Source organism: Acanthaster planci, linkage group LG21 (genome assembly GCF_054643075.1).
Source record: "Acanthaster planci isolate LZ-2023a linkage group LG21, COTS_SCS, whole genome shotgun sequence".
Lineage (NCBI taxonomy): Eukaryota > Metazoa > Echinodermata > Asteroidea > Valvatida > Acanthasteridae > Acanthaster > Acanthaster planci.
Genome location: NC_141797.1, coordinates 4,990,762 through 5,014,167, shown reverse-complemented (window position 1 = coordinate 5,014,167; position 23,406 = coordinate 4,990,762). Strand labels below are relative to the sequence as shown.

Here is a 23,406-nt window from a genome sequence, read left to right as displayed (position 1 = left end):
CAGTATTTTCATCAAAATTTTTGAATCCATTCTGGATCTTCTAGAAGATAAAGCACAATAGTGGTAATGTGAATAGCCCTCCCCCCTCATTATCACAGCAGGTGTCAATGCCTTCTGGCTGTCATCTACACTGCACCCATCCTTCTGTAAATCAGCTCCACATGCTGGCACTGCAGTGGCAGATTCTTAGCACAAAAATCTCCAAAAGTCGTCTGCAGGTGACTTTTGGACATTCAATTTTTTGGTCACATTTTCATTGAGTTCTAATCAATGGTGGTATTTGAGACAAAATAATTTCACATGGTGTTTTCTGCTGTTACGTTCTGTACATCAGTTGGGCTTTCAGATAACAATCACACTTTTTTTGAGGGGCCTCAATACCAAAGTAGGATGCAGCCTTTTTAATGGTGAGGCAAACACACTAGCTATACTGTATAGCCTCGAAGCAGCGTGAATGTTGTTCTCTGCGGTTCACTCTCAGTTTCCGAGAACGTTTAAGACCACAAGCGAAGAAGTGGAATCTTTACATAATTATCCTTAGAGAAGGGCCAGGTTATGTCCTTCCTCCATGGGCTGAGCACTGTGAGGAGCATTTTGTTATTATGCATGTAGTGACCTGTACTTTGTAGTTCTAATTTATCGCATGGAAGACTATTTATCTAATTAATTATGCAGCCCGAAAACCACTCTACACTTTCCATGACATAAGCCTGAACATCCACCATAACAAACAGTCCTTCTGGAATCACGATTTATGTCCCAATTAAGGTTATACCCCTTAATTGACATTTAATTATAAATTAACTAATTGTAAACATTGTTTTGCTAGTGTTCCATGGGAAGTTCCAATGCGTTACCTTAGTTTGGTTTGGAATGATCCGCATTTACACTTTTTATGAATGGCGGAGCAATATGTCCGGGATCCTCGCTATGAACAGTGCCTTATGGCTGTGGGCGTTGGTCGTTCGAGAACTTTCTCGGGTGCGGCCATTTCGCTGCTGATCGAGCAACACCCAGGTAAGAAAGTTTTGCTCCAAAATTCTTCACTTTCTGTACTTTTTGTGGTTAAGTACCCTCACAGGGCTTATCATCATCATAACCGCTGATCATTATAGAGCATGTCAGTTGATCTTATACATAAGGATAGTGGGATTTTGATTCACTTTTTGAGTGGTTTTATGATCATATTGTTTCTGCGATAGATTGCTGTGTGGCATACATTATACACATATGTATACACACAAAGCACGTTACATTACATTTACGTTGTGTAGGTTACTAGTCTACACTGCCCACATGAAATTTGTTATGTATAGGCCCACTTTTGTGTACACCCCCACATTTTAGTGGCACAGTCCTGTTGAGTGGACAGGGGGTGGGTCGTGTTGGGGTGCTGGTCATTCTTGGCAGAGCTTGCAGCCTAGTATAACCAGCATTCACTCACGGCCTCCCTTCTGCCTTATTTCAACAGGTATGAGTACATTGTTTTATCATTATCATAGAACAAGGAACAGTGATAATGTACTTAATTTTAACTCACTTTGCTCTTCCCCTCGATTTCCTTTTTACCTTGTTGTGACTTTTGGTGGTAAAGAATTGTTCTCTTTTCTTTTTGTTCATAGAATTTTTCCTAGTTTTTCTTTATTTTTTCGGTTACTTGGTACTTCCTTGTTATTGCCCTATAGTCCAGCTAGCTGCAATTTTTAAGGAAAGTTTAAGACAGATTTTTGTTTTCTCTGTGGCTAGAAGGTCTTGTAGATACATTCATTGGTGTTGTTATGTGCACAGTGAGTGGTTTTGCAGTTACTTTATTTTATAGTTGCTTTACTTTTACCATGCCTTTTCTGTGTACGGTCAGTTGGGTCCTTGAGCCCTGGGGGGACATTCCCATTTTTTTGTTTAACAGACAATGGCAGATCTCACACTCAAAGAGGAAGACATTCCCGGTACCTGCCCTTCAGAAGAAGAAATGCTCAGACCTCAAGTTTTGGTTAAGCTGCCGTGGAGATTCTTGCAAGGGACTTAAAACCAAGGCACAGATGATAGAGAGGTAGTCTAAATAACAATGACCCTATCATTGCCTCTTTTAACATTGGGTCATGGTCAGGGAAAAGTAGAATCCCAGAACAATTACTTTATGAATTGGTGTGACAACTAGCATGGTGGTACATTTCCAGTACACTTTTGGGGGGACAAAAAAATAACACCTGACGTGGGAGTAATACTGCATCTAGCTTCATTTGGAACAGTACTCAGCAGCAAAATATTCAGCAACTGACTGTTTTTTCCACATACTACTCAAAGATTGGCTTCTGGGAATTCACAAACTCATGTCATTCAAGAAATAGCAATGAGCTGCATGAAGCTGTGTAAACTGGATAAGTAAGTTCATTCACTGAACTGATGTAATAGCAAAGGCGATAATTGACTGCTAGTAAGGGACTCATATTGAATGGAATAAAAAAGCAGAATTTTGAGTACACCAGAATTTTGTGTCTTGCTTTTTTAAGCTGAAAGTCATTGTTAAGGGAGACCGACTCAAATAGATCATGTTGGGACAAGTCAGTTCAGTTCATTTTCAACATTTTTCTCATAATACCATGTATACAGTATGACCAAAATAAATGTAAAAAAGATTACAACTAAATTTTAAGGAATACAGAGGCAAAACAAATAATCTTTGGGAAGACTCTTTCACCTTAGGCATCCAAATTAATGTTGCGTTCATATACAAAAGCGTGCTAGATTTGTCCTTCCCCTTCTTTCAAAATCTTCAAGGCTGAAATATGAAAGCTTTTACCAGCCAGTGAACAGCAGCTTGAAATATTACCCAACTCATCCACACGGCAGCATCACTGTGTTGGGATATTTTCTGCACACAAGCCCTTTGAATTAGGTTTTTACTGTGTGCTATTTTTCCTGTTTGTGTTTTTAACATTTTAGAATCCAGCTGATTGTTAGAAATGGTGATCAGTTTCCAATTGTTGATCCCACATCTAACAAGCAGTGGACGAAAAACAAGGCAGAGAAGCAGACACCATGCTCTAGACCATGCATAACCCATGGTGCTGACCCCACTGGTATCCCACAACAAGGTTGTTACCACCAGTGGGGAAATGCTTCAGACTGGGGGAGGAATCTCTGCAGCCTCCCTGCCCTTACCCGTCGTCGCGAGATCGATCTGCACGTAGATTTAGCCAACATGAAATCAAGACCCCAGAAGGAATCGACAAGAGTATGTATAGGGTTCTATGGCTTAAGTTAGGAGTTCAGTGCTTGGTGTTTATGTTAAGCTTGGCCAGACTAGTTTGTGGTTTAGTTTCTCTTTTGTTTTCAAGTTTCTCCTGTGCCATTGTAGCAGGTTACTCGTTTTTGGCCACAGAAGATTTTATTTGTGTTACTATAGAGCGAACATGATTCTTGGCAGAGCTTGCAGCCTAGTATAACCAGCATTCACTCACGGCCTCCCTTCTGCCTTATTTCAACAGTGTCAGTTACGAACCCCGTACTTTCTCGGCCCTCCACATTTGGACGTGGTGTGCGCTGTAGGCCTCGTGTGCAACATCGCGCTGTGTATGGAGCTTGGGGCTGTGTACGACTCGCATCAGTGGGTCGCGCGGCCATTGCTTTTCATAGTGTGCTTACTTACAAGATGGGGTACGCTGTCTATATACTGCAGTTCTATAATCCCTGTAGTTAAAAATATTATTTATCATGCCACTTTTGTGAATTATGTTTGCATTAGCTCAAGCTTTTGGGGAACTTGCCTGCCACAGGGTTCCTGCACCACTTTAGGCTACATCACTGCTAAGCCACCACACCAGGGTAATTATTTACCACAAAGTGTTGATACAATGTTTCAACTTGACATTTTTACAACATTGTGTACACTAGATGTAGAAGTGTATTAAATGTGTTGTATTTTGTATACAATAAGTATCTTTGGTTGTAAACACTTATGCAACAATTTTGCATACAGGAAAATGTTTACCGAAAGAAGCTGATGAGATGAAAGCCACAAATAATAATTAAATCAATCAATCAATTAAATCAACATCCGGTTTCCGACTGAATTCTTTGGGGGAATCAGTCAAGGGAGAGTGCCTCATCTTCTATCACTGGAGGATGGACCTACCACCCCACTACCAGGGGCGGCCTAGAATCCCACGTCCTGTCACATGCATAATTCTGAACATGTTTTGAAAGGATGCAGTTACACAATTCACGGAGAAACATATTACAGAAGGGAATTCTTTATCAAGTGAAGAAACCTTTTTATAATTACATTTTCCTGGTGCGTAAGCTGACTATAATGACCTCTTTTATTGTTGGCTTCCCATGTAAAGATCGACTTCAATGTTTTACTTAATCTCGGTGTCGCGGTCTCAGGTGTCCGGCGTGCTCAAGTGTCCGGGTGGCCAAATAAGGTCATGCTATGTCATGTGATGTCTGCGCACTGGGAAGAAAATTAGTACATTTTACTGCTGTGCCCAGTTGTCCGGCCTGACATCTCTCGGTGGAACTGTCATGGCAGTGTCTGCGAACAGGTGAGCTCATTTGTTGATCATTTCAGACCATATAGGGAGAAAAATACCAAGCTTATTAATTACCTAATAAGCGAGACTTAAGAATTCGGTGCGACAGAGGCAGAGAAGAGAGTGGTTTGTCGCCTAGCGAAGAATTACTCTTACGACGAAGCCAGTAAGTGCAAGCACTAACGTTATGGTATGTTAGTATTACTGAAAACTGTCGCTTTCATCTACGTGTACTGTGTAGTACTACTGACTGCACTACACTAGTAGCCTATCAGAAAAAGGAACAGTAACAGTAAAATATAACGAGCCAAGTTAACATTTATTACAATGGTAGTAGTATGTGAGGTCTTTAGTTATTTAGACTTAGAGATATCTGTAAATGAGTCATAATTCGATTGGAAAAAAGACATTTCTACTTCATTTAGAGATATGTCTAATTCCTTTCTCTAAATATGGTCCAATAAAGACATTTTATCGCTTACGGACAAAATGCATTATTCACCACAATGCACTTTGTTTAGTCTTTGAAGCAGTCCTAGTCATCTGGCTTATGCCATGGTGAACATGGTGCTACTGTCTCACCCATCACTGTCTTGCACTAGCTGGCTTAATGGGATCAGCAAAGTGGCTGCATGGCCTTCCATCAATCAACAGAGGCCTCACAGGGTTCAGAGAATGTGATACTTCTTCCGGGCTCAGACACCTAAACTGTATCGAGGGGAATAATTGGTGAAGCCAGAAGGCCACAAGGAAATAACGGTTGAACCACAGCAAGTTTAGCACTAAAAATTTAACTTTTACTGTGGAGAAAGCTGCAAGTGTAGGAGTTTCAGGTAGGGTAAATACCCTTTGACATCACAACCTTTGGATGAATGCTGAAAACTTATCTCAACCAGAATTTAGACAAAATAATCTTATACCCACTTTGTGCCGATTTCTGTCATGTAAACTTCCATTTACATACATCATTGAATAATTCAGCTTTGAGAACATGATGCAGACTGTTAAAATGACATCACATCTCAGTACGCATTGTGGCATCCATTATCTGATTTGTCCACAAGACCACAACTGCTAAAATTCTGCAAAGAAAAATCAGTGGTTACAAAGATAGTAACACAAAAGGGGAATCAAGCACATTTATTTTGGAGTGGCCACTAATATTTGCAAACATTTTCAATTTCACTACAGCTACTGAGGCCAAAATCCTACAGCTGCTGGAAACACTTTTGCTACAAGTGGACAGAAACTTAAAGATGCTTGCCATGCTTGTTTCCAACAAGCAAGCTACTAAAGAAAAGGGAGAATTTCCAGAGCACATTGACTTACCCCTCCCCAACTACGATGCTGCAAAGCACTTGAATCAACAGCTTGCCGATAATGTGAATCTCAGGAAGTCATTGGTACGTGTATTGGTTGATGTTGCAAAAATTTAACCTTATTACATGTTCCATGGGAAATAAAACCTTTCATGTCAGACAAGTCATGAAATTGATGCAAGTGTTATTTGTCAGTGATGGAACACAGAAACCAACCGTCACGACCATGTAAAGCTAATTTCAGTTTGAGTTTATTTTGTGTTATATTCAGATCCTTACAATGGACTGACAAATTTTGCTTGTGGTAAATCTCTATATATGCAGATGTTGCAGGCAAAGATTTCCCCCACTTAGTTTATGCATTAGCCTTAGCTATAAGTAGTGTTCCCTGATATAAACATTGCCCAGGTACCTATGAGTTGGCAGCTGAGCCCCAGGGCATTGCAGAGCCACCGGTTGAAACAAAGAGGGTCTTATTAGTTTTCCCACAGCCTTTGTGAGAAATTCCTCATTCAGCAGACGGGCATGGATCGGTGCAGACTGCACTGACTTTCTCTCTCCACACTTATGTACTAGCCCAGAAAGTTTGTCTGCCCTGCTATATTGGTGAGTCCCCATTTCTTAAGTTTTGATGAATCTTGCAGGTATTTTAATATTCCTACATGTTCTTCACTGAGTTTTGGATTACCTTTTGTGTATTTTTAACTAAGTCTAGTTTTATCAGATAGTCTAGTTTTCTCAGATAATCTAGAGCCTGAGGCGAGGGTTGATGAAGAATTATTAGCCTGCTTTATTAGAAGATGTAGTAGAGCTCTGCTGGTTTTAAATGCATGTGACTGAAGAGATGTTTTCTTGATTAGTTTTTAATTTGTCAGTTGATACACAGAACATGAACACTTGATGTATTTGAAGTTACTGACGTTTCACATGCACTAAGTACTCTGAGAGCAAATCTATTTGAGGAATTTTCCCATGGCTTGGTTTTTCTGGTAATAGACTTGTGTAAGTCTGTAGTTTCAAATAATTACACTTCACTGCCTTGCCGATGTAAATACACGTGTTAGCACCACAAAAAAGTTTTCTTTAAGTGGACTAGACCCACTCTATCTTTAAAGGGAAGCATGTGTTATGAGTATTTGTTCATGGTCCAGTAGATGAGGTAAACCAGGCTCAGTAGCACAATATAAACTTTGTGGTTTTGGCAGCTGGTCCCCAAAGTTAGTTTGCTCTGGACTCATTAAGTGATAAGGAACTCTCAGTGGAGACTTTTTGTTTACAGTTTGGCACTAGCTTGATGAAATGGATATGCTCCTGACTGTTTCCCCATGGTTTAGTAGTGTTGGTGCATGTACTCTTTCTGAAGCATTATTATTTACTAGTTAGGCTTTGTAGTAATTTACAGTTATCCTGCCACTTATACTCCTCATTTTTGCATGTTTGTTGTATTCTTCTTTTCAGGATGTTAGTCAGATTGTGCACCGAGTAACCTTTTTTGGTGCTGTGTTGGTTTGTTTTTTTTTAATTTAGTTTTTCGTTTTTTTTTTTGGTGATTTCGATTTGTTTGCATATTCTCCATTTCTTTTTTTGATCCTCCAGTTGATCCATTTTGGAAAAAGGAAACAAATAGGTTTAACGTTTTCGTTGTTGAATTTCAATTAGCAATCTTCAGTTTGGCAAATCATCTAAAAGTTTTCCAGAATTATAATCCAAGTTTCTATCCTTTGTCGTGTCATTTTTCTACACCCTTTGGAATCGAAATAAAAATTTAGTTCGCAATTTGTCTTTGAACCCGGTTCGTTTGCTTCTTTTTCTGTTGACTCTCATTTGTGCCAAAATTCCAGGTTACACAATGATACATGTACATGCAGTATTGAATTATTCCATCTGGCACAGTGTAAACAAATTAATTGAAACGGCTATATTCAAATCAATGGATCATACCTATGAGGATGAACAAACTGGCTAACATCATGGTTTCTTTAGTGTTTAAATACATGCATGTATTTCAATCAATACTGCTGAGTTCCACACTTGTAAATCTCACCACAAATTTGAATATGTAGGAATTTTTTTGAAAGTTAACATATGGCAATAGCAATTGCATTCCCAACCAAGCTGAGCACTCCCCTGATGGTGACTAATCAATGCATTCATTAGCTGGTTCGGCAGTTCAGCCGAACCAGGTATTGAAATCGTTCTGTTTTTTTTTTTCTTTCCTTTTTTTTTTTTTTTTTTTTTTTTTTTTTTTTCTTCTTCTTCAGCCAAGTTTTTCTACCCCTACACTTTGGCACCTAGGAAAATCAGAAGAATTTCAAACTTGGAGGATAATTGTGTGATCATCCAAGGACGGTCCTAGAAGAAATTCACAGTGATAACTTAAGTAGTTTATTTATTATTGATTTTTGAAGAATTAATTTTCCCCCATAGACTTTGTACACAGATTGCACACAGTTTTCGGACTGTCGTATATCAGGCTATGAGGGCGCTATTGCAGAATTACGGTCACACCTGCCTGGGCTTTCAATTTTCAAGAAACTGTCCCATATTGAACCATGTATGGCGTTGTTGCACAACATAGGGTTTGTACACACATTGTCCCGCAAAATGCGTGAGCAGTCCTCAACTTCGACCCAGAATTACTACCAGAACGAAGAAGAAATCAGACTAAATTTTCCCTTCCGTTCGATCGCAAATATACCCAAGTGTCCAAATATTAAATAATATTTCATAAGTTTTTCCCAGTTTAGACAAAAATCACGTGACATGAAATTAAAGGAGCAGTTTTCCTACACACGTGTTTCTAGCCCATTGACTTTGTACACGTTTTTGAGCGACAATTTTGGTAACTTTGCAGTCTTTCATCGTTCCCAAAGTGATAGCCAACGAAGACCCCGATGCAAGATTTATTGCAAAGGGATGACGTCATGATGACATCATCACCTTATTTTATATTTATTTTTGAATATTTCATTTTTCCCCATAGGTTTTGTACACGTTTTTCGACTTGACACAAGTGAACAAGTAGTCTTTAACTTCGGCGCAAGATTACTATAAGAACAAAGGCAAAATCGGGTACTTTACGCTCTGTTATTTTATTTGAAATATGCCTAAGAGTCCGAATATGAAGTAATATTTCATAAAAATTGTCCAGTTTAAGCGGAAATCACGTGACACGAACTTAAAGAAGCAGTGTTTCTGCAAACAAGTTTATAGCCCATTGACTTTGTACACGTTTTTGAGCGACAATTTTGGTAACTTTGCAGTCTTTGATCGTTCCCAAAGTGATAGCCAACGAAGATGCCGATGCAAGATTTATTTCAAAGGGATGACATCATGATGACATCATCCCCTTATTTTATATTTATTTTTGAATATTTAATTTTTCCCCATAGGTTTTGTACACGTTTTTCTACTTAACACAAGTGAACAAGTAGTCTTTAACTTCGGCGCAAGATTACTATCAGAACAAAGGAGAAATCGGGTACTTTACGCTCTGTTATTTTATTTGAAATATGCCTGAGAGTCCGAATATGAAGTAATATTTCATAAAAACTGTTCAGTTTAGGCGCAAATCACGTGACACGAACTTAAAGAAGCAGTGTTTCTGCAAACAAGTTTATAGCCCATTGACTTTGTACACGCTTTTGAGCGACAATTTCGGTAACTTTGCAGTCTTTGATCGTTCCCAAAGTGATAGCCAACGAAGACCCTGATGCAAGATTTATTGCAAAGGGATGACGTCATGATGACATCATCCCCTTATTTTATATTCATTTTTGAATATTTCATTTTTCCCCATAGGTTTTGTACACGTTTTTCTACTTAACACAAGTGAACAAGTAGTCTTTAACTTCGGCGCAAGATTACTATCAGAACAAAGGAGAAATCGGGTACTTTACGCTCTGTTATTTTATTTGAAATATGCCTAAGAGTCCGAATATGAAGTAATATTTCATAAAAATTGTTCAGGTTAAGCGCAAATCACGTGACACGAACTTAAAGGAGCAGTGTTTCTGCAAACAAGTTTATAGCCCATTGACTTTGTACACGTTTTTCAGCGACAATTTCGGTAACTTTGCAGTCTCTGATCGTTCCCAAAGTAATAGCCAACAAAGACCCTGATGCACGACTTATTTCAAAGGGATGACGTCACGATGACCTGAATATTTGCTCATACGTTTTGTACACGTTTTTCTACTTAATAAAAGTGAACAAGTAGTCTTTAACTTTGGCGCAAGATTACTATAAGAACAAAGGAGAAATCGGGTACTTTACGCTGTGTTGTTTTATTTGTAATATGCCTAAGGGTCCGAATATGAAGTAATATTTCATAAAATTGTTCAGTTTAAGCGCAAATCACGTGACACGAACTTAAAAGAGCAGTGTTTCTCCAAATGGGGTTTTTTGCCCGTTAACTTTGTACACCTTTCCAAGGCACAATTTTGAACCCTTTCGAATGTTTGCTCGTTTTCAAAGTGACAGCCAACAAAAATCTTGATACAGAAATTATTGTATATAAATGACGTCATGATGACGTCGTCATGTGATTTACTCTTGTTTTTTCAATATTTATTTCAGCCCCTTGACTTTGTACACGTTTTCAACCCAGCATTTGGGTTAGTTTGAGAGCTTTGATCAACAATACTTATCTTGTTGGTAAAACAGTCCCGAACCAGCTCTGTGTTTGTTTACAAACACGTTTCTCTAGTTTTCATTTGTATTTCATTCAGATTCACCGCCTATCACTCATCGGTGGAGCGAGCCTTGGAAAGGTGGTTCGAGGTATAATGATTGACTTAATCTCCACCTCCTTGGCCAAGAGTTGCAACTGGTTGGGACAGAGAGGACCCAAGAAGCTTTCAGTGCCCTGAAAAATATTGTCAATGTGATAATCAGTAAGTTTCATTTTCATTTTTTCCATGAAAGTCCAACAGCATTTTTGTTTCGAACTAATAAAATGCTGATACATGTAGCTGTTAGTGTGAAAACATCAGTATCGATTCAAATCCAATATATATTTCACTTTGTGTTTAACTTTTTATAACCATATTGCACACCCACTCCCATGTGTTCACAAATATTCACTGAAGTGTGTGGTGTTATATAAGATAAATGTAATATTCATTGCTTCAGGTTTGTTTTTACTGCAACTGCCTGCATTTATATTGATTGTAATGAACTGAATTTAGGAAATGCATGGGGGACGAAAAAGCATTCTCTTATCCAGACAGACAAGTATTTCTCACAAAGGAATTAGGAAGTCTCTGTGCAAAAAAGTAACCTGCTAAATATCCCTCTTTTCACAAACAAAACTCCTAAAATCAATGTTGATATTATTTAGTGACAAGTTTGTTTTTATTTTCCCCAGAGTCTGTCCGCCAAAATGCTGGCTTTGAAGGTACCAGTCAAGAGGCTATTCAAGAAGCCGTTGCGAATCACCTTCGCTACAGCTTTGACTTGGATGGCCAGGGTTCCTTGCGCAAATCAAGGAGCAAACCGTCGGCCAGATCTGCAGAGGCTGAAGCAAGACCTACAGAGGCTGCAGAAGAGTCCGATATTGAGATGGAAGAGGTGTGAAGACCATCTAAATGGGGGGTATATATAGGGTACATTGTGATTTTGGGGTAATGAATCCCTCTGGTCTTGACAGATTTCAGGAACCTTGTATTATTAGGAATGAAAACAATGATGGTTGAATGGGAAGTACGCATTTCATCAATAGATAAGCAGATTCTTTTATTTACAGTGTTATATTAATAGGGTTGAACTATATTTAACCATTTTCAGTGTACACTCTACTTGCATTTTTTCATTGTGTTAATACATTGTTTCATGCATTTTCTTATTGTTACGACAAATGATTGTAACTGCTTTTCCCTAAGTTTCTTGCCTTAACTAGGAAAAGAATTGACTTACATTAATTGCCAAGATTGCTTCAGGTTTTTGCACCAGAGCCAGCTGCTGTTGTAAATATGTACATGTATGTGCAATCCATTATTATTGAAATGTCAATGGTAGTTGTGAGTACAGGCATTCACTGTACCTTCTATTCTCAGGGTTAAGAAAGAATGCATCACTTTTTAAGTTGAAATATGTACAATGTAGATGTTCTGAATAAAGAACGAAAATATTGAATCAAACGTATATGTACAATGTATGAACTATTCTGGCAGCATGTTTATTGTGACATGAGGTCTCATTCTCTTTAGTCTTGAAGCACTCCAACAGTTTATAATCTACCGGTATCTCCCCCCCACAAAACGTTACAATAATTCCTTTGATATAAATTGTATAATGTAAGACACAATAGGGACAGTGGATGGGGGGTATGTTTATACCCATTGTCACTTATGCATGTTTTGTATGTTTGTGTGTACATGTGCAATGTACATGCATTTGCTGTGTTACTAGCTGGTACCTGTATATGCACAGGTCTTGCATCAGATATTTACAAACACTTGTAATTCGCATTTTTAGACTTTTTTTATTTTACTACTCGAGTATATTCTTGGAATAAACTGAATTTGCTAGAATTCGTGATTTTTGTTTGTTCTTGTTGGAATGTTCTTGGGTATTTGTTGGAAGTGTATTTAGTTTGGTTGGATATTAGGAATATTATGTTGGAGCAATGTTGGATGTTTGTTGGACTTGGAGAAACAACCTAGGTTTGTTGGATATTGTTGGAATTATGTGAATCCTACGTTGGAGCAACATTGGATCCCGGCAACGTTGCTTCCACATGCAAAATAACGTTGGTCCAACATTGCCAGCCAACGTTGCTCCAATGTTGACCTTCATATTTGACAACGTTGCTCCAATGTTGGATATCAACGTTGGCTTGCTACCTGGGTTCAGTGAATAAACTCAATCATGTGAATGATTTCAAAAGAAAAGTTACTCTGAACTTAATGTACAAGGCCAGTGAATAGATTTATATTCAAAGACTTAGTCCTTTCCCCTGCTTGGGTTAATGATCACTCTTAGGAATCCTTTAAGTACACTATACATGGGAACACCTTTGAGAATTCCAATGGCCAAAGCTCATATTCCTCTAAGAAATCATTCCTAACCTGGCAATTGTCTTTTAAACAAACTAAGAGGGGGGTTGTACACAACAAGCTAAACAACAGATTATCCCAAGCTAGCCTGGACACTACCTTGCCTCAGGCTGTAATCTGCCTTGGAAGCTAGAGCAAACATCTCATAAACAACCCTTTGTCTCTCTCTTGGAAAACCACAAACCATGTGTGCTGGCATGTAGCCTTACATCCTGCATGTCTTAGTGCACATGCATGTACATGTACATGCACCATGCTTTTACACTGACATCAAATTGTGCACATGTAATAAATTTACATTTGAACTTTCTTTAGTCTAGTGTTGCACACCCGCAAATCTTGGAATTCTAGGGCCCCCTAGTTTTACTCGTTCTCGGTCCTTGCAATTCTCAGGGTCTCTTGTAGTGTTTTTTCCCCTTGTAAAAATAAGAACACTTGCATCTACAGTAGATCCCATGTACATTTTTCCCAGCAGTAGATTAGCAGCCTTTAACTTTTGACCCTGTAATGTCAAGCCTCCTAATTGATTTAAGAGCACTCCTACACAGGACCCACTTTTATTGCTTTGGCCTTCTTACCACATTCCTCTGGCAGACTTCTGGTCTAGGATTTATTAATTTATAATTAGATTTTAGTTAGATTTACCCTTGTTCTTCCGGCTTGTGTTCCCAACCCTATTTTCACTACTTCGTCACTTTTAGCCAGTCTCATCACAACCACTCTCCAAGCAACATCTCTGTGCGCAGTACTCCCACTCTCTCTTGTACAAGCTGTGAAATAGTTTAGAATAAAAGTTCCTCTCTCAAAAGCTAGTACCTGTTGTCAACATTGTTCCTGTTTATACAACACTACTAAATTGGTGACCCAGACGTGATCTGAACATGCCACTAGAAGAAACACCAGAAGTGGGCTTGACTGCCACACCCATGACAGCTGCAGTTAGCCTGAAACTACCTCAGTACTGGCCAGCAGATCCACATGTATGGTTTGCTCAGGTGGAGGCCCAGTTTGCCACAAGAGGGATCAATGCGGAGAAAACGAAATACAACCTCTCACCCCGTCAATTGCCCAGGAAGTCAGGGACATCCTCCTAAATCCTCCACAAGACACCCCCTACAAAACCCTGCGTGAGGAGCTGATCAAAAGAACAACGGCAACTGAACAAAAACGACTACAGCAGCTCCTGACAGACGAGGTACTTGGCGATCGTAAGCCGACACAGTTACTGCGGCGGATGCACCAACTCCTCGGCGACAGAGTACTGGAAGACTCGATCCTGCGCCAGTTATTCTTGCAACGGTTACCGGCTAGCGTACAGATGGTAATCACCTCGGCAGGAGACTCCATGACGATGGAACAACTCGCCGAGCTGGCTGACAAAGTCATGGCTGTGTCCATCCCATCTCACGGGGTGAACTTCATGACACCGGTGGCTACCCCAAAAGCAAACCTGCAGAGCGAGGAAGAGCTTCTTCGAGGCGAGATAAATCGCCTAACCACCCAAGTCCAGAAACTCTCGACTAACCCTCAACGCTCCCGTTCTCACTCTCGCAGTCGTCGACCCCATGCCAGCACTCCAACTCCTCCGGATGACGCCAATGTGTGCTGGTATCATGCCAAATTTGGTGACGGGGCCCACAAGTGCACCCAGCCCTGTTCCTTCAATGCCAGCAACCAGGGAAACGGCCAGGCCGGCAAGTAAAGGCAGCATACTCTGCCGGCCACTCCACACCCTCTTGGCTGTTTTATGTAACTGACCGCCACTCTGCACGCCAATTCCTCGTAGATACAGGAGCTGAGGTGAGCGTCATCCCTCCTACCCCGCACGAGCGCACCCACCGTCGCCATGGTCAAGATCTCCAAGCAGCAAATTCATCAACAATTGCTACTTATGGTGAGAGATCTTTGACACTTGACATTGGTATCCGGCGGCCATGTCGCTGGGTTTTTGTAATTGCAGAAATTCAGCAGGCCATATTAGGCGCAGATTTCCTTCGTCATTTCAATTTGCTGGTAGATCTTCGACATCACAGGCTTCTTGATGCCACAACCAACCGGGAGCCGACCTTTTATTATAATTATTTACTTGTTTATGCGTATGTAAAAAGCAACCCTTTGTCTATCCAATCGGCTTCCGAATTGTTAGTCCATTATTTACACACGCGCTTTTCCTCCGCACTAGGCCCTCTTTACTTGCTCTCTTTCAGGCTTCACCTCACCCACGATCGGTGATCTGCTTGTGCATTGTGCCGATTTTTACCCACAAATTTCGCTTATTTTTTTTACATTCTGGGAGACTGTTTGCTTTTCTACGTCTTCTGCCTTACACGTCAAGCCACCGGAGTTCTTTTTGGAGGTGAACTTTTTCTTGCACGTCCGAAAATTTAGAGAGGATTTTTCGACCATGGACCGTTGACCATTGTTTCACCCCCTGTGACCAGCACGGTGCCACGTATGCATTTCCGGGGTGGCTGGAGCAGTTGCTGAGTGTCAAGTTTCGCCGCTCCTCGTTCCTGTTTTGTTGTTTTGCTGGCCCGAGTCATCGTCGTTTTCATGTAGCTGTTTTCGTATAGTGCTGGACCCCACCGTATGCTGGATGTACCCCCCATGATAACCCTGATTCCTGCTGAGTGACGCTGTTCCTGGTCACCACCTTGCTTGTCTGTCGCGGAAACGTCGGAACTTCAATACATCGCGTTTTGTCACTTTTCTCGCTGACTGCTCACTCGCCGGATCGGATTCGATTAACGAACATTCTCGGGAGAACCACAGCGAAAAAGTTCCTTTTGTTTTGATCTTGACATTAATTCCTTTGTGTTAACTTTCATTTAGTTTTTTTTTTGTGTGTTCAAACTTCATATCTCGGCGTTTGCCATCGTGTGATTATTATGTGGCGTAGTCTACCTTGATCCCGTAAAAAATGAAATTGTTATAGTCTGATTGAGAAACCATTCCTTTTACCGTCCAGGATTTTCTTTATAAGTTGAAATTGTAGTGTTACACGTTTGTGCCCCCTTCACATGCCTTGTATTCTGGATCACTGTTAATGTTAACTTCGTGCTGGTTGTGAGATACAATGCACACTGTGTTCATATTGTGACCAAAAATTAGTAACCAGATATTTTGATTCGGCGGTGATTTGGGACAAGTATTTCCACTTGCATTAAATCCATTGTATTTTGTTTTCTATATAAATACTTGTCCAGTGCGTCTTTGTTTGTGGGCCCGTACAAGTTTAAAAAAAAAAATAACGTAGGGTGCCTTCTGGATTTTTCTTTTCTTTGTTACGGTCTTTCCAGTAATTCATTGAGCCCAAATCAACCAATTATACACCAAACCCGACAAGCTCATCAGCTATGCATTATGGACATGTAGCAGAGATGCTAATTTTGTAAATAATTTAGTTATTCATGCTGTACTCTGGCATGATCGCGTGTTCCTTCACTCCTTTATCCTTATGTTTTCTCTGCTCAGTTTTGGCATGTCGAAATTCCCCTCCAGGTGGCTTCGTGGTTGGGCCTGGTTAAATTTTGGTCTAGGTACAATCAAATAATTGTTTTGAAGGATTTGTAGCTATGTATGACACTTAATTTTCATCGTGAAAATGCGACACGCTATGAGGAATTGGAATTGTTTTACCAGTGCTGCAGCCACCATGTGGCCATGGTGCAGGTGGGCTATTTTGATCTTACATTGTCTGGTGGCACAGATTTTATTGCATTGTAAATTGTATACTAGTGAAGCCCAGGTTCCATTCCCAGTTAAGACAGGTTTTTAATTGCATTTTGTCTCCAACCCATACCCGCTCTTGCAGGTTTTCTCTGGGTGTTCCGTTTTCCTCGTGCCTCCAAAACTGGTTATTCTTACTAACTCCATAAAGTGATGCTGATTAATACCTATACAGGTTATGTGAATAAAGGCATACAGTTATTCGCGGAAAGAGCCATACTAAATGCCATTACAGTAAAAGAACAACACAGGGTGGAAAAACACGTGTTGCTGAAAACCTAACTTGCTACCAAAGACAAAGTAATCCAGGAGAATTCTTGTATTGAAATTCATTCCTTTAAAATTGGTTGTTGTAGCTGAAGTTTTTTGTTTTTTGTCAATAATCTTATTACATCTTACAGACAGTACTGCTGTCAAAGTTGCCAAGCAATTCCCGCTGACTACTTTTTCACTTTGTAGTGCTGTTGGTCAATTTTGTTTGCAATAGTTTAAGTTTTGTTTTGTTTTGTTGTTTCTTTTCAGACTATCCGTCCTACGAGAGCATGCCCGACTTTTGGGGGTAAGACAAATGATTTTGAATAACTAATTCTATTTACACGGTTAAAATTTATAGGTTAAAAAATCACTTTTTCCCTCAACCCTGTCCGCTGACATGCCCCATATCGTGCAAACGTGAACGGTTGATCAGAATTACATGTACTCCGGACTTGCACGTTGGCGCGTTCAAATATGAACCAAATGTGTTCTCCATGGAGAGTCAAGCCCCAGCAGAATATTTATTTGATAATAATGTGAAACGGTTCATATAATTATCATATTGGAGTAACAAATGCGTTCAAATTGTTTGGAGTTGGAAATTGAGTTCCTACTGTGTTTCGGCTATTACAGAATTCAAACGAACAACCTGACAAGGTCCTCGAACAGAACCCAATGTTACCCTACCTAGTCTTAAATTTCAAAATGAGGTAATTAAATTAAAGTATAATTACATAAATCTCCCTTTACTTGTAAAACTGTAGTTCAGTTTTCCGTACAAAATAGCGCTTGTCCGGATTATATTTAATACCTGTATCGATTTTCGGCACACATTACAGCAATCCATTATGTGATACTACTGTCGTCTTTTCATTTACGAACCATCTTTAATGACGTGATAATCAACATGCGCTTGTCATTTTGACATTCACGTATTGACAGGCATCCTCCCGACCAGAGGAATCTGTCACAGTGGTAGAAAATCCCAGAACTCTGCAGGAATCCATTCACACAGGAGAACTCGCCCAGAGCCAAGAGCCCCTCCGAGGTCAGGAAACCCCCCTTGCTCAGGAGCCCACCCAAGTACAAGGACCCATCGAATCCCTTGTGTGTGAGCCACTCCGTCCTACTTCTTCTGGCAACAGGCCATTATCCGTGGTTAGTAGGTTGTGCATGTGCATTTAATGTAATTTTGTACGTTATTTGTTTCCTATTGTTTATTTGTTTTGAGAATTAAATGTTATTGTATTTTTCCTCCTGCTCCTTTTTGTGCACAGAATGTGTCATTGTATGGTCCCTTTTTATGGCTTGGTTTTGAGTGAGCTAACATATGGATTTTTAATACACGTAGGCCTACATGTATATGTTTTAATTAATACTGTATTATTATTTTTCAAGATGTATTTTTGCGTTGGGGAGATGTTAATTTATATAACGGGTTTTGCCCTTACCCAAGGTATTTATTAACCACGTGGGTTCGAGTCCCACCCGAGTTGTGACTTTTTTCGAAAGTTTTAGGACAAGCACTGAGCATACAGTGTTTATCAATATATACGTTGGGTAAGGGCAAACCCGTTCTATAAACTGTATTATTAAGTAACCACAAATTAATAAATCAATTAATAAAATGACAGCGGGCAACAGGAATTAAATTTCTAGCAGAACCTTTCCGAAATCGTGAAAGGCCACAACCACGGACCAAGGAAACAGATTGATTCAACATACATGTATTGTCAATGGAAGCTGATTTTTACATTCTGTAATTTACAACAGGGAAAACCACTTCTGGAGAACCAAGAGAAGAAATCATGGAAATCCTTCGTCTTCTACAGGAAGGCTTGTAAGTGTTCCTTTCATCTGAAAGGATAATTCTCTCCAAACAGAATGATTTGTTTGAAAATGGCTCTTCAGACTTGACAGAATAACACTAAAACATGAAATTAAATTTACTGAATTACTGTGTGAAAATAAAAACCCAAAACTGAGAAACAACCTTTAAGCCAAGAAAATGACATACATGCATCCTGTATAAGTGGCACTAGGCCTGCGTGTGAGTAAGGCTCTCATTCATTAACCATCACAAGTGTTTGGCTCGCATTAGAAAGTTGTTAATCTGGCTTAAATACCTGGTTGGATCAACAAGTATCAGCTATGGGATCTACAGAACACAGGACCTTGGGCTGTCCAAAGGCTCGAATCAGGGTGTCATAACAATGTTGCCCAGCGTTGCATAGTTCTGGTGACAGTAGCTGTTGGTTCAAGGGTGCAGTTCCAGCTGCAGATTATCATTGACTGACAGAGAGCCGACCTTCACAAATGGTTTCATAAGGACGGATGCGCAGAAAATTGGCCTGGGGGGGAAGAAGTCTCAGTAGGTTGGGAACTATTGAAAATGTTCAGAAGTGCGACTTTCATAATCATTTTCTCTCATGTTTTCTGGTCACTCACGCTTATTGCCGCCAAGCCCTTTTCTGCGCACACGTGCATAATTAGGACTGTATGAGTGATGAGGTTTTTGCAGCACTTCAAATCAATAGAACAAAACTTCAAAGTAGGATCATCAATAGGATGCTACAGTCAGAGTCTCCAAGTGGATGCCAGGAGCAAAGAGCAATACATGTACATGTATCTCAAATACTGGCGTGAAAAGTGTTCACAAGGAAGAGTGGCAGTATTGACGGTATGCGGGCTAGTTCACAAAATGTGGCAGGAGGACCAGCCAATTTACAATTTGGCCCTTTGCAAAATGGGTTGTACCAACGTGACACTCCCAGGAAAAAGTTTGAGATAATGAGTGTGGGATCAGTTGACCCACTCAGTTAACAAGGAAAAGAACCATTTCATGCAAAGACATTCAATGTTACTGATGGCAAACCTCCAGTTGTATGAAAGCAAGAACAAAATGGAAATGATCTGATCAGAAAAGAAAAATAAAAGTGAGTTTACAACACACTCCTGGAAAAATACAAAATGAAATTTAGTCAGTAACTGGACCTATATGGAATCCAGGTTACACATCATTGTTATTTTACAGCCAATGTGGTATACAAGTGAGTGTACTCAAAAAATTTTCTTGTTGGTTGACGAGCTGAAGGATGCTTGAGTGAGGTTTGCAATCTTTGGCTTACACTTTTTACAGGTATTTATTTGTTCATTTCAGTGACGGCAATTCGGACGTCGCCGACATCGTGACCGCTTTTCGTGAAGTGGTCTTAGACGGTTGGTCCCTTAATCTCCCTGATGGAATCGGAGACAGTTTCCAGGAAGGTCATACCTACGACGTAATGGTGTCACGGTTTGATATTTTTGGTAGCATGGTGGACGAGCTGGCCGTTCCGACCTTAAACCCTCGCCTACCCCTAAAAGTAACTTTTATGGGGGAAAGGGGGCAAGATCTGGGAGGACCCCGCAGGGAATTCCTGCACTTGTGCTTGGACGAAATAGTCAATCGGGTAAAGACAGGGCCTGACATGTCAAGAGACTTCGACCGTAGCCAGGCTGACAGTTACCTTGAGAAGAAGGTGTACTATGTCGCAGGAATCGTTATCGTTGAGTTTAAATGAGTCTTTAGGTCGTAAAAGCTGAAATCTTTTTTTTTTAGTTCACAATAAAAAAAACTGCTGTATAAAAACCGAACTCGAAATTCTGACAACATTTATTTTGCATCTCATGTTAGATTCCTGTCCGAAAATATGTTTGTGTTTAACTTTGACATTTTTGCTGAGACATAACAAAAAGTTATATTAAGGATCATGTACTCCTCACTAACTTCACATGATTTATTTTGACAGTGCAAGAATCAGTCTGGTTATCGAAAAGATTTGTTGAAGTTTTAGAAGCCAATATGACAATTATGTCAAAACGGCACATTCCTATCCATTCCAGTGGTGCGGGTGATACCTTTCTTGAAAGAAAAACCTGAAAACCAACAGAAGAAAAAAGAGTATTGCGCCCAATAGCAACTATCTTACCTTCAGAATTGTTTTGCGTTTGCAGTTACATGTACACCTAGGCAAGAAAGGCCAAATGATCCATCATCGCGCAGTGAACATGTCCGATTGCGCAGTGACAAATATCTCATGGCGCAGTGGAACACGACTTGCTTTCATGCATAAAGTAACACTTAATCCTCATGGAGTGTTGCATCAAATCAAAATGTACCAAACGTGACGCTGTTTATCTTTGTGTTTTTTATCTTCTTCAAGGTCTATGCATTCTTCAGGATGGGCCGGTTCCGCATTTTCTGTGTGCCAATCTCGCACTGGTTGAAGGGAATTTGGCGGATGCATGTGACAAACAACTTTCGGATGGCCTTATGAAGACCGGCATTCTAAGTGTAATTATTTTTGACTTGTCGTCGGTGGGGTGCAATAGCAAACGTTATATTGTCATAAGGCAATTGTTTCATCATTACAAGGCATGGATTACAATGTTATTTGCCAATAACGTGGATCTTTGGTGATTCTGATGCTCATTTTTCAAGTATTGGCATGTTTTATTCGCTGAACTTCATCCATGTGGAATGTCAATGTCTTGGTTTGCACGTAATATGGTTTCTTGCACATGTTCAGATTTGAGTTAATTTATAACGTGTACTTCGATTCCTTCTTCGCAGTACTGCCTGATATGCATTTCTACATAGACCATGTTTCATCTGAACTTTGGTTGTGAATATTCAACAAAAGTTACATGTACATTTTTTTAAACACTATGCAGCTTATGAGGACGTTTCCACAATGCATCCGTCTTCTGCACAACAATGTTCCACCGCCAGCGCTCACGTCAAAAACAATAATTTCTTCCTTGGAAGCCATCTTCTCCGAGAGCGGGACAGGTATAAGGGGCAAGGAGGAAATGATGATGGGACACTTTGTCAAATATGTTCGCGAAGTGGAAGGTAAATGAGAGACCAAGACCGGCTAGGCCCCACATGTATTTCTCCAGAATGATCTGTACCGAAAGGACATATTCACGCAGTTATAAAATTAATCAATCGGAACTCCCTCTTTTTTTCTTTTTTTTGTTTGCAGCTGGACAACAAAGGAAAGACGGAGATCCGGACGGGGAAGTAATTAAACTTCACCACATTTGGCAGTTTGTTACTGGGTTGAAGGAGAAGCCTGTGGGTGGTTGGAATCCATCACTGAAACTTGCCTTTGTCAAGCAAGATGTGGGAATGATGGGAATTGGGGCGTGCACTTGTAGCCACCAATTCTAGCTCCCCGTCCCACTCAACTTGCAATATGCTTAGCCACCAAGGAGTGTGGTGTTTGATTTGTTCGACAAATCTTTCCCAGACCAATTTTTTTGTAAAGCATGAAAGAAATAATGCCCCCCCAAAAAAAATTTACATGAATATAATATATCATCGTCGTTCAAATATCACCCTCGCAGTTGAAACTTTCCCACGTCCATTACGTCTTGAAATGCCCGCAAAATTCAAAATACGGTGGCTGATATTATAGTCCTATTCAAAATAACGGAAAAGGGTCAGTTTTCCGGGTTTGTGTTCCAATTAAGACTCATAATTTGCAGTTGAGAGTTAAGGTGTATTGTTTTGTAGCCAGCACTTTTGAATTTCCATGTCTAACGATACTGAAGCCATACAACCAACTAGGCTGGATGTTTAAGAAACCACACTTTTCCTGCGTGAAGATATTACTTTCCATTACACAAAGTTTACATGGTCTTTAACATGACTTTTCAGAGAGGCTTACTTTATCGAGAGCAAAGAATGTGAAACGCCCTATTCCACTGCATGCTTCATGATGTCCTAACATATATATAGCCCGATTGACACAAGAGCGTATAATGGAGAATGTCATAGGGTGCTGAATCGATGGGAGTTGCGTAGGCCTAAACTCCTCATCACAAGGAGTGGGTCTATTGTGGGGTGGGGAAATCGTTGAGCGATACACAAACTGTAACAGTGTCTACAAAGCTGACACACCGTGTCACTTTTTTTCAAACTATTCCAACACATGTACAGTGACTGCAGCACTGCAATTGTGGGGTCGATTGTAAATATAGGCCTACAGGTAACACCCGCATTGCGGCGCTCACACATTATGCAACTGTTTCCCCTACACAAAAAAGAGAAACAGGTCAGCCATCATTACCCCTGTTACACATCATAAAGTCAAACCGCTAATGTACACAAGCGAGCTTTGGTGTCTCCGAGGACCAGACACGATCGTACACCGCGACGTGTTGACAGGCGTTACCCACCCAATAATGTGGCCTTGCAGCAATGCCGGAGACTGGTATTGATTTCCCAGTCGGAAAAAACTGTATCCATGTACTATCTTACTATCCAGGGGCTCACCTGAGCACATACTTAGGTATCGCAATCAGTGTATCAAAACTGACATCAACCAAAGATCACATGCAAACATTACAAAACATTCAAACACATCAGCGAGGAGAACCCCCGTCTATAAAGCTGTATATTAATTCAAACAATAAGAAAGATGATGACTTTTTCTTTCCCGTCCATACAAACTTTAATTC

The 23,406-nt window shown here is 40.1% G+C and overlaps 1 protein-coding gene, 1 long non-coding RNA gene and 2 pseudogenes across 10 annotated transcripts in view; 3 read left to right on the top strand and 1 right to left on the bottom strand.

Annotated features, from left to right (window-relative positions):
* LOC110981592 (uncharacterized) overlaps positions 1-23,406 on the bottom strand; it is a 78,147-nt gene that overhangs the window by 13,962 nt on the left and 40,779 nt on the right. The window lies entirely within an intron of this gene.
* On the top strand, positions 1,235-5,858 carry LOC147795709 (uncharacterized). 7 transcript variants are annotated; one of them, XM_087131073.1, is made up of 7 exons: positions 1,246-1,471; positions 1,907-2,050; positions 2,944-3,235; positions 3,489-3,657; positions 3,746-3,825; positions 4,390-4,547; positions 5,727-5,858. In XM_087131073.1, exons 2-5 carry the CDS (start codon positions 2,040-2,042, stop codon positions 3,793-3,795), a joined length of 522 nt encoding a protein of 173 aa, XP_086987199.1. In that variant the 5' UTR covers positions 1,246-1,471; positions 1,907-2,039; the 3' UTR covers positions 3,796-3,825; positions 4,390-4,547; positions 5,727-5,858. The 7 variants fall into 7 exon arrangements, with proteins under 7 accessions (XP_086987196.1, XP_086987199.1, XP_086987195.1 ...); XM_087131072.1 differs by having other exon boundaries at positions 1,247-1,471; positions 4,347-4,547; XM_087131069.1 differs by having other exon boundaries at positions 3,489-3,825.
* On the top strand, positions 5,588-12,394 carry LOC110984219 (uncharacterized; annotated as a pseudogene). Its single transcript, XR_015423629.1, has 3 exons — positions 5,588-5,938; positions 10,585-10,749; positions 11,223-12,394. The product of XR_015423629.1 is annotated as an uncharacterized LOC110984219 (transcript).
* Positions 13,647-18,049, top strand: LOC147795708 (uncharacterized; annotated as a pseudogene). The gene is made up of 3 exons (XR_015423628.1): positions 13,647-14,806; positions 17,164-17,200; positions 17,839-18,049. The product of XR_015423628.1 is annotated as an uncharacterized LOC147795708 (transcript).

Coding starts and splice junctions, on each gene's coding strand:
- LOC147795709 (XM_087131069.1), top strand. Junction 3,236..3,488: donor CCCAGAAGGAATCGACAAGA/GTATGTATAGGG, acceptor TTATTTCAACAG/TGTCAGTTACGAACCCCGTA. Junction 3,826..4,389: donor TGCTAAGCCACCACACCAGG/GTAATTATTTAC, acceptor TCGCGGTCTCAG/GTGTCCGGCGTGCTCAAGTG.